The 12,295-nt window shown below is 36.8% G+C and overlaps 1 protein-coding gene across 1 annotated transcript; it reads right to left on the bottom strand.

Moving 5' to 3' along the window:
• Positions 1-4,878: 4,878 nt before the first annotated feature.
• LOC131997892 (uncharacterized) lies at positions 4,879-11,147 on the bottom strand. The gene is made up of 4 exons (XM_059369754.1): positions 11,132-11,147; positions 9,552-11,090; positions 5,220-9,402; positions 4,879-5,149 (listed from the first exon to the last, which is right to left on the bottom strand). Exons 1-3 carry the CDS (start codon positions 11,145-11,147, stop codon positions 6,062-6,064), a joined length of 4,896 nt encoding a protein of 1,631 aa, XP_059225737.1. The 3' UTR covers positions 4,879-5,149; positions 5,220-6,061.
• Between the last annotated feature and the right edge of the window lie 1,148 nt (positions 11,148-12,295).

Here is a 12,295-nt window from a genome sequence, read left to right as displayed (position 1 = left end):
CTAAAAATAAACGCAATTTGTAATGTCAATGTGTCACTGTTTAATGGCTGTTTTTATTTTTCTTTCTTGTTTAACGCCAGCGCCCTCTATAATCATTTGAATTAATTAATAATGCAAATCGGAAACATTTATCATAATTTATTGGAATTTTTTATAAGTGGACATTAATTAAACAGGTAATTATCTCTTAGATGTCGATTTTGTAGGTTAGCGGCCATTCATTCATACATCTGAGAGGTGTTGATTATAAAAATGTACTAAGTGCCATTAAAAAAAAAATTGATTAAACAAAATTAAAGAGTTTCCAATGGAGAACTATACAGGTTAGATGAAATTTTGAGTTCATATACATATATGTAGTACATAAAATTTTCTGAGGTCGATCCATGGAACTTAATCTGTTTTAACTTCTTTTGTATGGTGGACAAGAGGAAATGATATGTTGCGATTTCCGTTGTGTTTTGAAACTTTTTTCCTATTCTTTTTTTTTTGTGCAAATAGGTGCTATTTAAGCGTGCTCTTTTTTTCAATTGATAATTTGTTTTGATTTCCACTTGAGTTCATAGATAATTTCTTTAGCCAATCTGCAGTTGCGTTTTGCATTCGTTTGCATTCGAATGTGTGTTCCCGTTGTTTCTTTTTTTGCCTTCATAGCCAAATTATCGGCTAATGTTCAATTTTATGCTTCATTTAGCAATAATTTTACGATTACAGATAGCAATGCGTAACGGTGCAAAAAAAGGGGTTGCCAAAAGTTTAATCCAAACATTTATTTATTATATGTAAAAAAAATGGCAAACAAGTCAAAAATACCCAGGCAATGTTGTTTTGTATAAAGAAAAAATTGTATTGAAGCGAAAAAGGAATGAAAACTAAAAAAAAAATAGTTTTAAAAAAATAAAAAAAATAAAAATAAGCCGAAATATGTGAAAAAAAACTAAAATAAACAATAAAAACAAAATTAAAAAAAAAAAATAAAAAAGTAAATAAAAAATAAAATAAATAAAAAATAAAATAAATAAAAAATAAAATAAATAAAAAATAAAATAAATAAAAAATTAAAAAAAAAAAATAATAAAACACAAATATTCAAAAAAATAAAAAACAAAAATTCAAAAAAATTGAAACTAAAATTAAAAATATTAATAAATACAAAAGCAAACAAAAAAAAAAAATTAAATTTGAGAAAAAATTTGAAAAAAGGACAAAAAGTAAATTGAAAATATAAACATATTAAAAATATAAATAAATTAAAAAATAAATAAATAGAACACATAAAAGTGTAAAAAAATAAAAATGTAAAAAATAAAAATATTAAAAAAAATTAAAAAACTTTTTTAAATTCTTTGCTATGCTGTTCTTTGAATACAAGGCATTGAATATGATCTCGAGCTGGAAGATGTTCGAAAATTTTAAAACTAAAAAAAAAAAAATAAAAACATACATTGAGATTTCACAAAAACAACTCCACATCAAATTTGGTAAAGATCAGACCAAAATTGTGGTTTCTACAGCTTTAATAGTTCAAATCGGATGGAATATATATATGGGAGCTATATCTAAATCTGAACCGATTTTGATGAAATTTTCTAGATCAGTAACAAAACTGTCCGTGCCAAATTTTGTGCAGATCGGTTGACAATTGTAGCTACTGCGGCCATTTAAGTGCAAATCGGGTGATACATATATATGGGAGCTATATCTAAATCTGGACCGATTTTTATGAAATTTTGCACACATATGTAAACTTCAAAAATAAAATACCCAATGCCAAATTTTGTGAAGATCGGACGAAAATTGTGGCTTCTACAGCCTTAAACGGCCATATCGGATGAAAGATATATATGGGAGCTATATCTAAATCTGAACAGATTTTTATGAAATTTTGCACACATATGTAGACCTCAAATAAAATACCCAACGTCAAATTATGTGAAGATCGGATGAAAATTGTGGCTTCTACAGCCTTAAGAAGCCATATCGGATGAAATATATATATGGGAGCTATATCTAAATCTGAACCGATTTTTTTTCCAAATCAATAGCGTTTGTCCTTGGGCCAAAAAATTGACATGTGCAAAAAATCGGACAATAAATACGACCTGCACCTTGATTACAAAAAAAATGGACTCATGGACTCACAGACGGACATGGCTACATCGAATCAGAAAGTGATTCTGAGTCGATCGGTATACTTATAAATGGGTCTAGCTCTTCTCCTTCTTAGCGTTGCAAACAAAGGTGCAGCAGCTATATCTAAATGGCAGCTATATCTAAATAAATTTGAACCATATTTGGGTCAGATGTTGGTAGGCCCAAAACTATTCACTGCTTCAAATTTCAATGAAATCCATTCAAAAAAAAAAAGCTTTTATGGGCTTCAGACCCTTTATCGGCAGTTCGGCAGTTATCTAAATATAGTCCGATCTGAACTGTATTTGAGTCAGATGTTGGTAGGCCTGAAGATTTTCACTGTTTCTAATTTCAGCGAAATCGGTTAAAAAATAAAGCTTTTATGGGCTTCAGACCCTTTATCGGGAGATCGGTCTATATGGTAGTTATATCTAGATATAGCCCGATCTGCACCATACTTAGGTCAGATGTCAGGAGGCTTAAAATAACCAACTGTTTCAAATTTTAGCGAAAGTGGGCAATAATTAAAGCTTTTATGGCCTTCAGACCCTTTAGCGGGAGATCGGTCTATATGACAGCTATATCAGGTTTTAGACCGATTTGAACCGTACATAACACAGTTGTTGGAAGTCATAACAGAACACAACATACAAAAGTTCAGCCAAATCGGACAAATATTGCGGCTTCTAAGGGCTCAAAGAGTCAAATCGGGAGATCGGTTTATATGGGAGCTATATCAGGTTATAGACCAATTTGGACCGTACTTGGCTCAGTTGTTGGAAGTCATAACAGAACACAACATACAAAAGTTCAGCCAAATCGGACAAAAATTGCGGCTTCTAAAGGCTCAAAAAGTCAAATTGGGAGATCGGTTTATATGGGAGCTATATCAGGTTATAGCCCGATTCGGATCATACTTGGCTCCGTTGTTGGAATTTATAACTGAACATTACATCCAAAATTTCAGTTCAATCGGACAAAAATTGCGGCTTCTAAGGGCTAAAAAAGTGAAATCGGGAGATTGGTTTATATGGGAGCTATATCAGGTCATAGCCCGATTCGGATCATACTTGGCACTGCTGTTGGAAGTCAAAACAGAACATCGCATGCAAAATTTCAGCCAAATCGGACAAAATTTGTGTCTTCTAAGGGCTTAAGAAGTCAAATCGGGAAATCGGTTTATATGGGAGCTATTTTTAAATCTGAACCGATATAGCTCATTTGCAGTCCCCATCGACTTACAACAATACTAAGTATCTGTGCAAAATTTCCAGAGTCTAGCTTTATGCGTTCGACCGCTATCGTGATTTCGATAGACGGACGGACGGACATGGCTAGATCGATTCAGAATGTCAAAACGATCAAGACGCGTTCGGCCGCTATCGTGATTTCAACAGACGGACGGACATGGCTAGATCGATTAAGAATATCGAGACGATCAAGAATACACTTTATGGGATCTAAGACGAATATTTCGAGGTGTTACAAACGGAATGACTAGATTAGTATACCTCCATCCGATGGTGGCGGGTATAAAAACAACCCCATAAGAACCACCCTAATATATGTAATGCGTCAAGGGTAAAAAAAAAAATTTGAGATCATGGTCTTCTCTGGTCAATATAAGCCTTCTGTTAGCCTGAAGTCGGGGGATCGTACCGGTCGAAGTCTAGGTTCGCTCTGGCCATCTAAACTAAGCTATATCAACACCCCAAAATCCTAAGTCAGAGTCTGGAACGGAACGCACGTGCTCGGCAAGCTAGCCTGTTCGGGAGATATGGGCGGGGATCTTGTTCCATTTCATGACTAAACCCATTACAAAAAAAATTCACGTGCGATTTAAATGCCCTTAAAACTCCATTTATTTCCTTCCTGTGACACTATCCAGAGCATAGGTGTCAAGCTCTGGGCCTCTCTACCCACCCATCCTTACTGGTTTTTCAAAACGTTTTTCAAAATTTTAGAAAAACCCCTAAAACAAGCCTTTACCTTAGATACCTGGTTCACATTAGAAAAAAATTATTCCATTTTTAGTTATTTTTATTACAACACAAATTCAAAATGTCTAGGAAACCATTTTCTTTTTTTTTTTTTTTTCTTTTAGGTTATATATACAAAAAAAAAACAACAAAGATTAGATTTAAAGGGGCGGAGCCATATTACTTAAATATATGTGTAATTTAAATTGAATTAAATTTAAAAATGGAGAATTCAGACCATAAAGAGATTTCAAAGGGGGTGGGGGGGAGTCTGATACAACTATTTAATCAGAATGGCCCCCTTTAGAAATTCCTTTATACATATACTACGCAAAATACTTAACTTTTATCATGTATCAAAAAAAAATTTAACAATAGAAAAAAAAGGACTGTTTTGCTTGCTTTTGTCTAAAGACTTACGGTTTCACTTTTGTTTTTGCAACTGCTGACGATCTTCCAACGATGCATGAAGGCCTCCTTGCGGTGTTCGAAGTCTGGTCACACAAAAATTATAAAGGCTGGATAATATGGTTTAGATAAGGGGGTTATGATACATGTTAAGAGTTAGTAATTTCCTTCTCTTATTTTACAAAAAAATGATTTTTAGGGATTTTAGAAGTTATCTTAAAGGTATTGTAGGTTAGGTTATAGATAGTATAATTAATAAAAAAAAAATAAAAAAAAATAAAAAAAATCAAGTTAGGTTAGGTAATATTACGGAAATTTAAAGTTAAATTAATATTTAAGGGTTTTTTTTTTTTTTTTTTTTTCTTATAAATTTGGGTTTAAAGGAAGTATAGTTGTAGGTATTTTTAGGTATTAATTAGTCCAATTTCTGCGACCTTCATAAATTTGCAAATCCCATTTAGGTTATGCCAGCTTTCACTTGATACATATGCTGCGGAAATCAAAATCGGCATATGTGGCCCGTCAATAAAAGGGGAACCCGTCTCTCGAGTAACCCAAAAGCCCACGTGTCTGGCTTTATGGGTTTCACAGGCCTATACTCGAGAGAGGTTATGTATGACCAGTATGCCCTGGAAAAAAACCAATTACGGAATTAGGTCCTGGGCAAATCCACATAAAAAAAAATCTATCCAAAATTACCTGGGTATTTTAAATTCAGGAATTTAATAAAAATCAAAAATTCGTTTGTTCCAATTTAGACAGAATTTCATTCAAATTGAAACAAAAAAAAAATACGGAAGTAAAAAGGTGTCTTTGCACACAAACAACTTCGCTTAATCGTTCACACGATTTAAATTTGGCCGTATATAAAAAAAAAACACTGTACCCTTTAAGGTCTTTCCTTTTTTTTTCTTTTTTTTCTGAGTCTCACTTTTTGTCGCTTTGATGTCTTGTTGCGGAGGATTACAAATTAAAAAGAACTTGTCTTTCACATTTCGACTATCACCAAGGCTCGATGTGAAGACAGAATCAAAAAAAAAAAATTCTTTAAACAAGAAGATAGAAAAAGATAACTGGTTATTTCGCATTCGTCTCAAGAGCCCAAGAATGAAAACTATTGCTTAGAGCAATAAAAAGAAAAGAGAGCAAAAAAAAAAAATAATCATCACCAAAAGCTCTAGCCATCCATCAATCATTGCCCAATCATAGATCGCTTTTGTTGTAAATACCAACTCGAAAGTAAATAGAAACAGACTGGAAAAGAGAGCCACTAACGTCATCCTCTTGTCATTTCCATAGCATCGACAGTCCTCGTGCTTAATCATAGATTGCTGTTGTTATAAACAGAATATCAGATAGACTGAAAAAAAAAACATCATACGGACTGTACAAACCCAATTAATGTGTCAATGCCAGTGATGGCAAATTAAATCATTCGTATAAAAATAATTATTCTGTGAACAATGATGATAAAAAAAATATGTACCATTACAACACAGATTTTGTTCCGATTGATGATAAAGAGAGAACAAAAGCTGAAGTCAAGCCTTAATATCTTTAGCATGGAATTTTCCCAAAGGTCTTCCTGACATATCCTCAAGATCATAATAACAAGATCCATGCTTCGCTGAAACTCTAGCCTTCTCAAATTGATTTGCAAGTTTGCTATTAAAATGGTCTGCAGCCTTCGACTGCGCAAAATTTCTTCGAAAAACGATTTGACCTATATCAAAGTTAACAGCTCGTGATCTCAAGTTATAAGTTTTAACATTTCTCTCATATGCCTTCCTAATATTGTCTTGTACCTTTTTCCTTATCAAATCCGTCTTCTCATCAGGTTTTAAGTCAGCTGTATGGTCATCTAAAAGATTTAATTGGCGAAGGAGGCTATACGATTTTCCATTGGTCATCATGTTCTGGCCAAATACTGTAAAATAGGGAGAGAATCCAGTGCTAGTATGAATGGAGCTTCTCAGAGCACAACTAATAGAGGACAATTTCACATCCCAGTCCCTTTGACTGGGGTTGACGTAGGCACGTATTGCCGCCAAGACTGACCTATTGACTCTCTCACTAGCGTTTGCTTGCGGAGAGTAAATGGCTGTCAAGTTATGAGACACTCCATAGCTATCTAGAAATGATCTAAACAAATTCGATTTAAACTGCACCCCATTATCCGTCGTTATGCATTCTGGAACCCCAAAAATATGAAAAATGCGTTTCTCTAGGAATTCAACGATGACATTAGCAGTAAACTTTCTAATGGGTTCCAAAAAGTGAAACTTGGACAAATGATCCAGAACGACGATTATACCAATAAGCCCTGTCGATGATCTTGGGTACGGACCCAACAAGTCTAGATACAACTTTTGGAATACTCTAGTGGAAATGTTCTGCTGACCCATCGGTGGTCTCAAAATCCTGTTGGTAGACTTAGTCTGCTTGCACACTTCGCATGCCGAAACATACTCGGAAATCTGTTTCGCCATCTTAGGCCAGAAAAAGAAAGTTTTCAAACGCCCTAGGGTCTTACCCAACCCTCCATGTGCCGAAAGCGGGTGGTCGTGTGCTCGCTCGATGAGATCATGAGTTAAAGACTGTGGAACCCAAAGTTTCCAAGATAGTTGTTCCTGCACGGCATCACCTGTGGCATGTTCTACCCTCTTATAAATGAACCCATCTTGTATCCTAATATCAGGAAGGTGCTTAATGTTAGAACTTAATCTCTCCTGAAGGTCCAAATAATCGGGAGACTTGAACTCCTCTGATCCTAAATCAATCTCGACCGAACTATCTAATTCCTCTATAAACAATCCGTCAATAGCTAAATGGCCTATCTCATCATTATTTTCCGAATACATGCGGGATAAGGAATCTGGCACAACGTTTTGGCTGCCCTTTCGGTGTCTTATGGTGAAATTGAAACCTTGCAGTTTCAACGCCCATCGTGCAAGACGTCCATGCAAGTCTGTCTGGCCCATCAGCCATTTTAACGAGGCATGATCCGTTATGACCTCGAATTGGTGGCCCTCCACATAAGCACGAAACTTTTTGATGGCCATGACGGCCGCCAAACATTCTTGCTCAGAAACAGAATAATTCCTCTGCGGTGTCGTCATCTTATGGCTCATGTAAGCAATAGGGACCTCCTCACCATCGTCATCCCTCTGAGCCAAAACCGCCCCAATACCATATTGACTCGCATCACACTGTATTGAAAATGGCCTAGCAAAATCCGGGTTGTGTAACACCGGAGCCGAACAGAGAATCTCCTTCAAATTAGTAAAAGCTTGAACTGCCTCCTCAGACCATAAAAATTTCTTGCCCTTTTGAAGCATATCGGTAATTGGTGAACTAATCGAAGCGAAATCACGAACAAATCGTCTATACCAACCACAAACGCCTAAAAATCTCCTTAGCTGACGAACGGATGTTGGCAAGGGAAAATCTCGAATGGCTTGCACCTTCTCCGGATCAGTCTTAATAGTACCATAACCAATTATATGTCCCAAATACTTCACATGTCTAAGCATGAACCGACTTTTCTCCACATTAATTGTCAAGTTTGCCTTTCTCATGCATAAAGCTATCTCTTGCAGTAGTAGAATGTGCTCCTCAAATGTCTCAGTAATTAGAAGCAAATCATCTAAATAGATGAATACTTTGGTCCTCAAATTCGCCGGAATAACTCGGTCCATGAGTCGGGACATCGTCTGTGGGGCGTTACACAAACCAAACGGCATGGTAACGAACTGGTACAATGGACGGCCGGGTACAGTGAAAGCGGTCTTCTCCTTTGACTTTTCATCTAATGGAATTTGCCAGAAGGCGTCCTTCAGGTCAAGACTCGTAATAAATCTTGCCTTTGGGAGCCTACTTAAAATTCCATCGATTAAAGGCAAAGGATAAGCGTCTTTCACCGTAACACTGTTCAACTTCCGTGCGTCCAGACACAGTCGTACCTTCCCAGGTTTGTGTACCAGCGCCACCGGCGAGGACCATGGACTTTGCGACTCTTCAATCACGCCTAACTCGAGCATGCGGTCAATCTCTGAGAAAAGCATTTGTTCTACAGCGGGCGAAACCGCAAAATGCCTCTGCTTAATCGGTTTACTTTCACCAGTATCTATGGTATGGGTAACTAAAGACGTCCGTCCTAGCCCTTCCTTGCTGTATGAAGGAAATGCGCTAATTGCAGCATTAAGAACATTCTGCTGATCTTTGTCAAGGTTATGTGTATCCTCATTCATCCCAATCTCGTCTACTCCCAATGCCGAAGTCATAGACCTGTTCTCTGAAAATAAGTCATTGGCTAAACCAAATTCTCTAACAAAATCAACTCCTAAATAAACATTTTGTGTCAAATTAGGAATTATTAAAAACGTAATGTCTCTAGTTTGTCCCCGAAATGAGACTGATGTCGTTACGCAACCTACAGCAAGGTGTGGTTTCCCATCCGCGGTCTGCAGTTTTATATTGAATCTATTCCAAGGATATTCGTTCTGGTCCAAGAATTGTTTCGCGTAATCGGAAGCGAAGCAAGAAGTCGTAGCTCCTGTGTCTATCAATCCTACTACTTCTTTCCGAAAAATATTCACTGTCGCATATGGTCTTAAATCAGATTTGACCATACCAGATACAATAGCAGAACAAAATTTCCTACGACAAGACAAAACATTCCGCCAAAAGGACCTCAACCTACTCGTTGACCTTTTCATCCTCCTAACCGGAGTGGGTACTAGAATTTCCTCATGGAAGATCCTCGCTCTTGCCTCTTTGTATTCCCTGAGTCGTATATGATACGGCTTTACATGTCTGGGGAAGTCGTCATAGGTGGTTGCTACTCTCGTATCTGTATTGTCAGAGGGGTCAGTTTGACATTCTATGGATTTCAAAATTGTGTTGCTTTGGACTGAACATATCTGTTCGTCCGATTTCCATGGTAGTTTTTTGGATGTTTGTTACATTTTGAACAGTTCGGTTTATATACGTTCGGAGTTCCACAACCGTAGCAAAACACTTTTCTGTCACCTAAGCAGTCTTCAAACTTGTGGCCTGGCTCCAAACAATTCCAACAAGTAACCTCAATTATCTCGTCGATTTCTACCGTCTCGTCCTCAATAACTTCCTCAATTTCAATTTCTGACACATTTCTACGTGGAACAAATGCTCTATTGTTTCTATACTTATTTAGTTCCTCGTTTAATATCTCGTGTTTCCTCACATATTCTCTCAAATCAGAAATAGAATGTATCGGAAAGTGTAATAGTTCCTTCCGCACTTCGGGCCTAAGATTTCGTCTTAGTATCTCTACTAATTCGTGTTCTTCTGGAGGATATTGCAATCTATCAGAGATCTGTAGAATAGCGTCATAAAAGGAATCGAATCGCTCACCTATTTCTTGTTTCCTACACCTGATCTGTTCCTTCAAGTCAAAATCTGTCCGACGATCACGAAATTGGTTTCTCAACTCGCGACATAAGGAAACCCAATCAATGCGGTTCACAGTTCTGTGATATCGCCAGAACCAATCCGTTGCCTTTCCAGAAAAAAGTAAATCTATGTGTCGGCAAAGTGTGTCAAAGTCACCACGTAAATTCTGGACAGTAAGAGCCTGAACCCTGTAAATAAAATTATCCACAGATAATCCGGTTTCCTCTTCACCCGTAAATTTCAATCTCCAGCCAGAAATAATATTCGATACTTTATCGGTGGTCAAATCAATGAAACGATCCTGCCTGTTCTGACCCACATGTCGTCTATTAGGAGCATTTACTCCAACATCAGGATTCGCGAAACTAAGTCTCGTGTGGTTGCCTTGATTCAAACTCATGGAAGACAGTTGGTTCCTAATCGCGTCATTAATCAAATTTTGTAGAAAACTGTCACTCAGGTTCTGTTGCTCCAGTGGTCGCTGTTGACTATTAGTATTTGGAATAGGGTGTAATGAATTCAAAAACTGATCGGATGCTCTTGGAACACTACCAAAATAATTCCCAAAGCCTGGAGTCCTTGACAAATTCCTCCTAGCCGGTTTCCTGTTTGGTTTCGGAACAGTCGAAGCCGTGGCTCTAGCGTCAGGCCTACTAGAAATATTAGTGTTCCGTGGATCTGTCGGCAGAAACTCTAAATCATTAGGAGCCTGTGAAATATCTAAAAGTTGGTCCAAGGATCTAGCACCTCCTTCTATCGAATGTCTGGGTAAATTCCTATTCAAAGCTGAATCAGCCAAGTTCTTCCTAGGTGGTTTCTTCTTTTGATTAACGGTCTTAGGGATCGCCCCCAAATCAGTCCTAGCCGAAGCCTGTCTATCTGTCGTCTGATCTGCCGTACTTGACAAAATGTCATAGGGCACTAGACGGTTCGTCCTGCATAGCTTAGCACATATAGGACATTCCTGAGTCTCGTTTAATATGCGAACAATGCATTCCTTATGAAAAACGTGTTTACACGGCGTACAAACTATCACATCGTCTAACTCAAATGGTTTATCACAAATTATACACTGTGTGGGTTTGTTATTTGACACAAGGCCGGGAATATTCTCATTGCTGTGAATGAGTGACATTGCTAAAAAAAAAAAAAGTTTTGTTTTAAATACAATATATTACGGTGAATCGTGGTCATCTTTGGTAAAGGTTTGCTTCTAATAGAAAAAATATATAAACAGACTTTCACATCTAAGGTCCAATTTTTGCAAAGAAACAAAAAAAAATGTTTACGATCGGTCATTCGGTTTACCAATCAAAATTACTAATAGAAAAAGAAATAATCTAAAAGCCGTAAAAAAAAATTGGAACTTAGAATTCGAAAGCTGATTATGTCACAGGAAAATAAAACTTTGTGTCGTGTATACAATTACAGAAAAATGGCTAAAAATTAAAATTTAAATTGTGGACAATTCGAGCAGAATCCTTTGCTTCGCAATTGTAATTCCTATCAATTCTCCTTCTAAATTTTTGGTCATAGTACCTGAAAAGTATTCGCACCTCAGGATAAAAATTTATGCAACAGTCACTTAAACAAAAATGAATGAATATATAGAAAACTTCCAATGGATTTTGCATGACGAGACATCTGTACAAAATAATTCCTGTTGTAATTTCCCATTATTACATTCTTGATCCTATGATCAAAACTATGACAAACACTATATAACTGTTACTAAATTGATATCCAGAATGGAAAAAAAATGTATATAGATGTTAAATACGAGGTACCCAAAAACTTAAGGTCTTGTACTTAGATGAAGATAGCACTAAATTTTGGTTAAAAATTAATCTAACTTTTACTCCTAAGTTTTCGGGCCCCACGTTGGGCGCCAATCTTGTAATGCGTCAAGGGTAAAAAAAAAAATTTGAGATCATGGTCTTCTCTGGTCAATATAAGCCTTCTGTTAGCCTGAAGTCGGGGGATCGTACCGGTCGAAGTCTAGGTTCGCTCTGGCCATCTAAACTAAGCTATATCAACACCCCAAAATCCTAAGTCAGAGTCTGGAACGGAACGCACGTGCTCGGCAAGCTAGCCTGTTCGGGAGATATGGGCGGGGATCTTGTTCCATTTCATGACTAAACCCATTACAAAAAAAATTCACGTGCGATTTAAATGCCCTTAAAACTCCATTTATTTCCTTCCTGTGACACTATCCAGAGCATAGGTGTCAAGCTCTGGGCCTCTCTACCCACCCATCCTTACTGGTTTTTCAAAACGTTTTTCAAAATTTTAGAAAAACCCCTAAAACAAGCCTTTACCTTAGATACCTGGTTCACATTAGA

Source organism: Stomoxys calcitrans, chromosome 5 (genome assembly GCF_963082655.1).
Source record: "Stomoxys calcitrans chromosome 5, idStoCalc2.1, whole genome shotgun sequence".
NCBI lineage: Eukaryota > Metazoa > Arthropoda > Insecta > Diptera > Muscidae > Stomoxys > Stomoxys calcitrans.
Note: the sequence above shows the minus strand (reverse complement) of the source record. Positions and strands in the feature narration are given on the sequence as shown.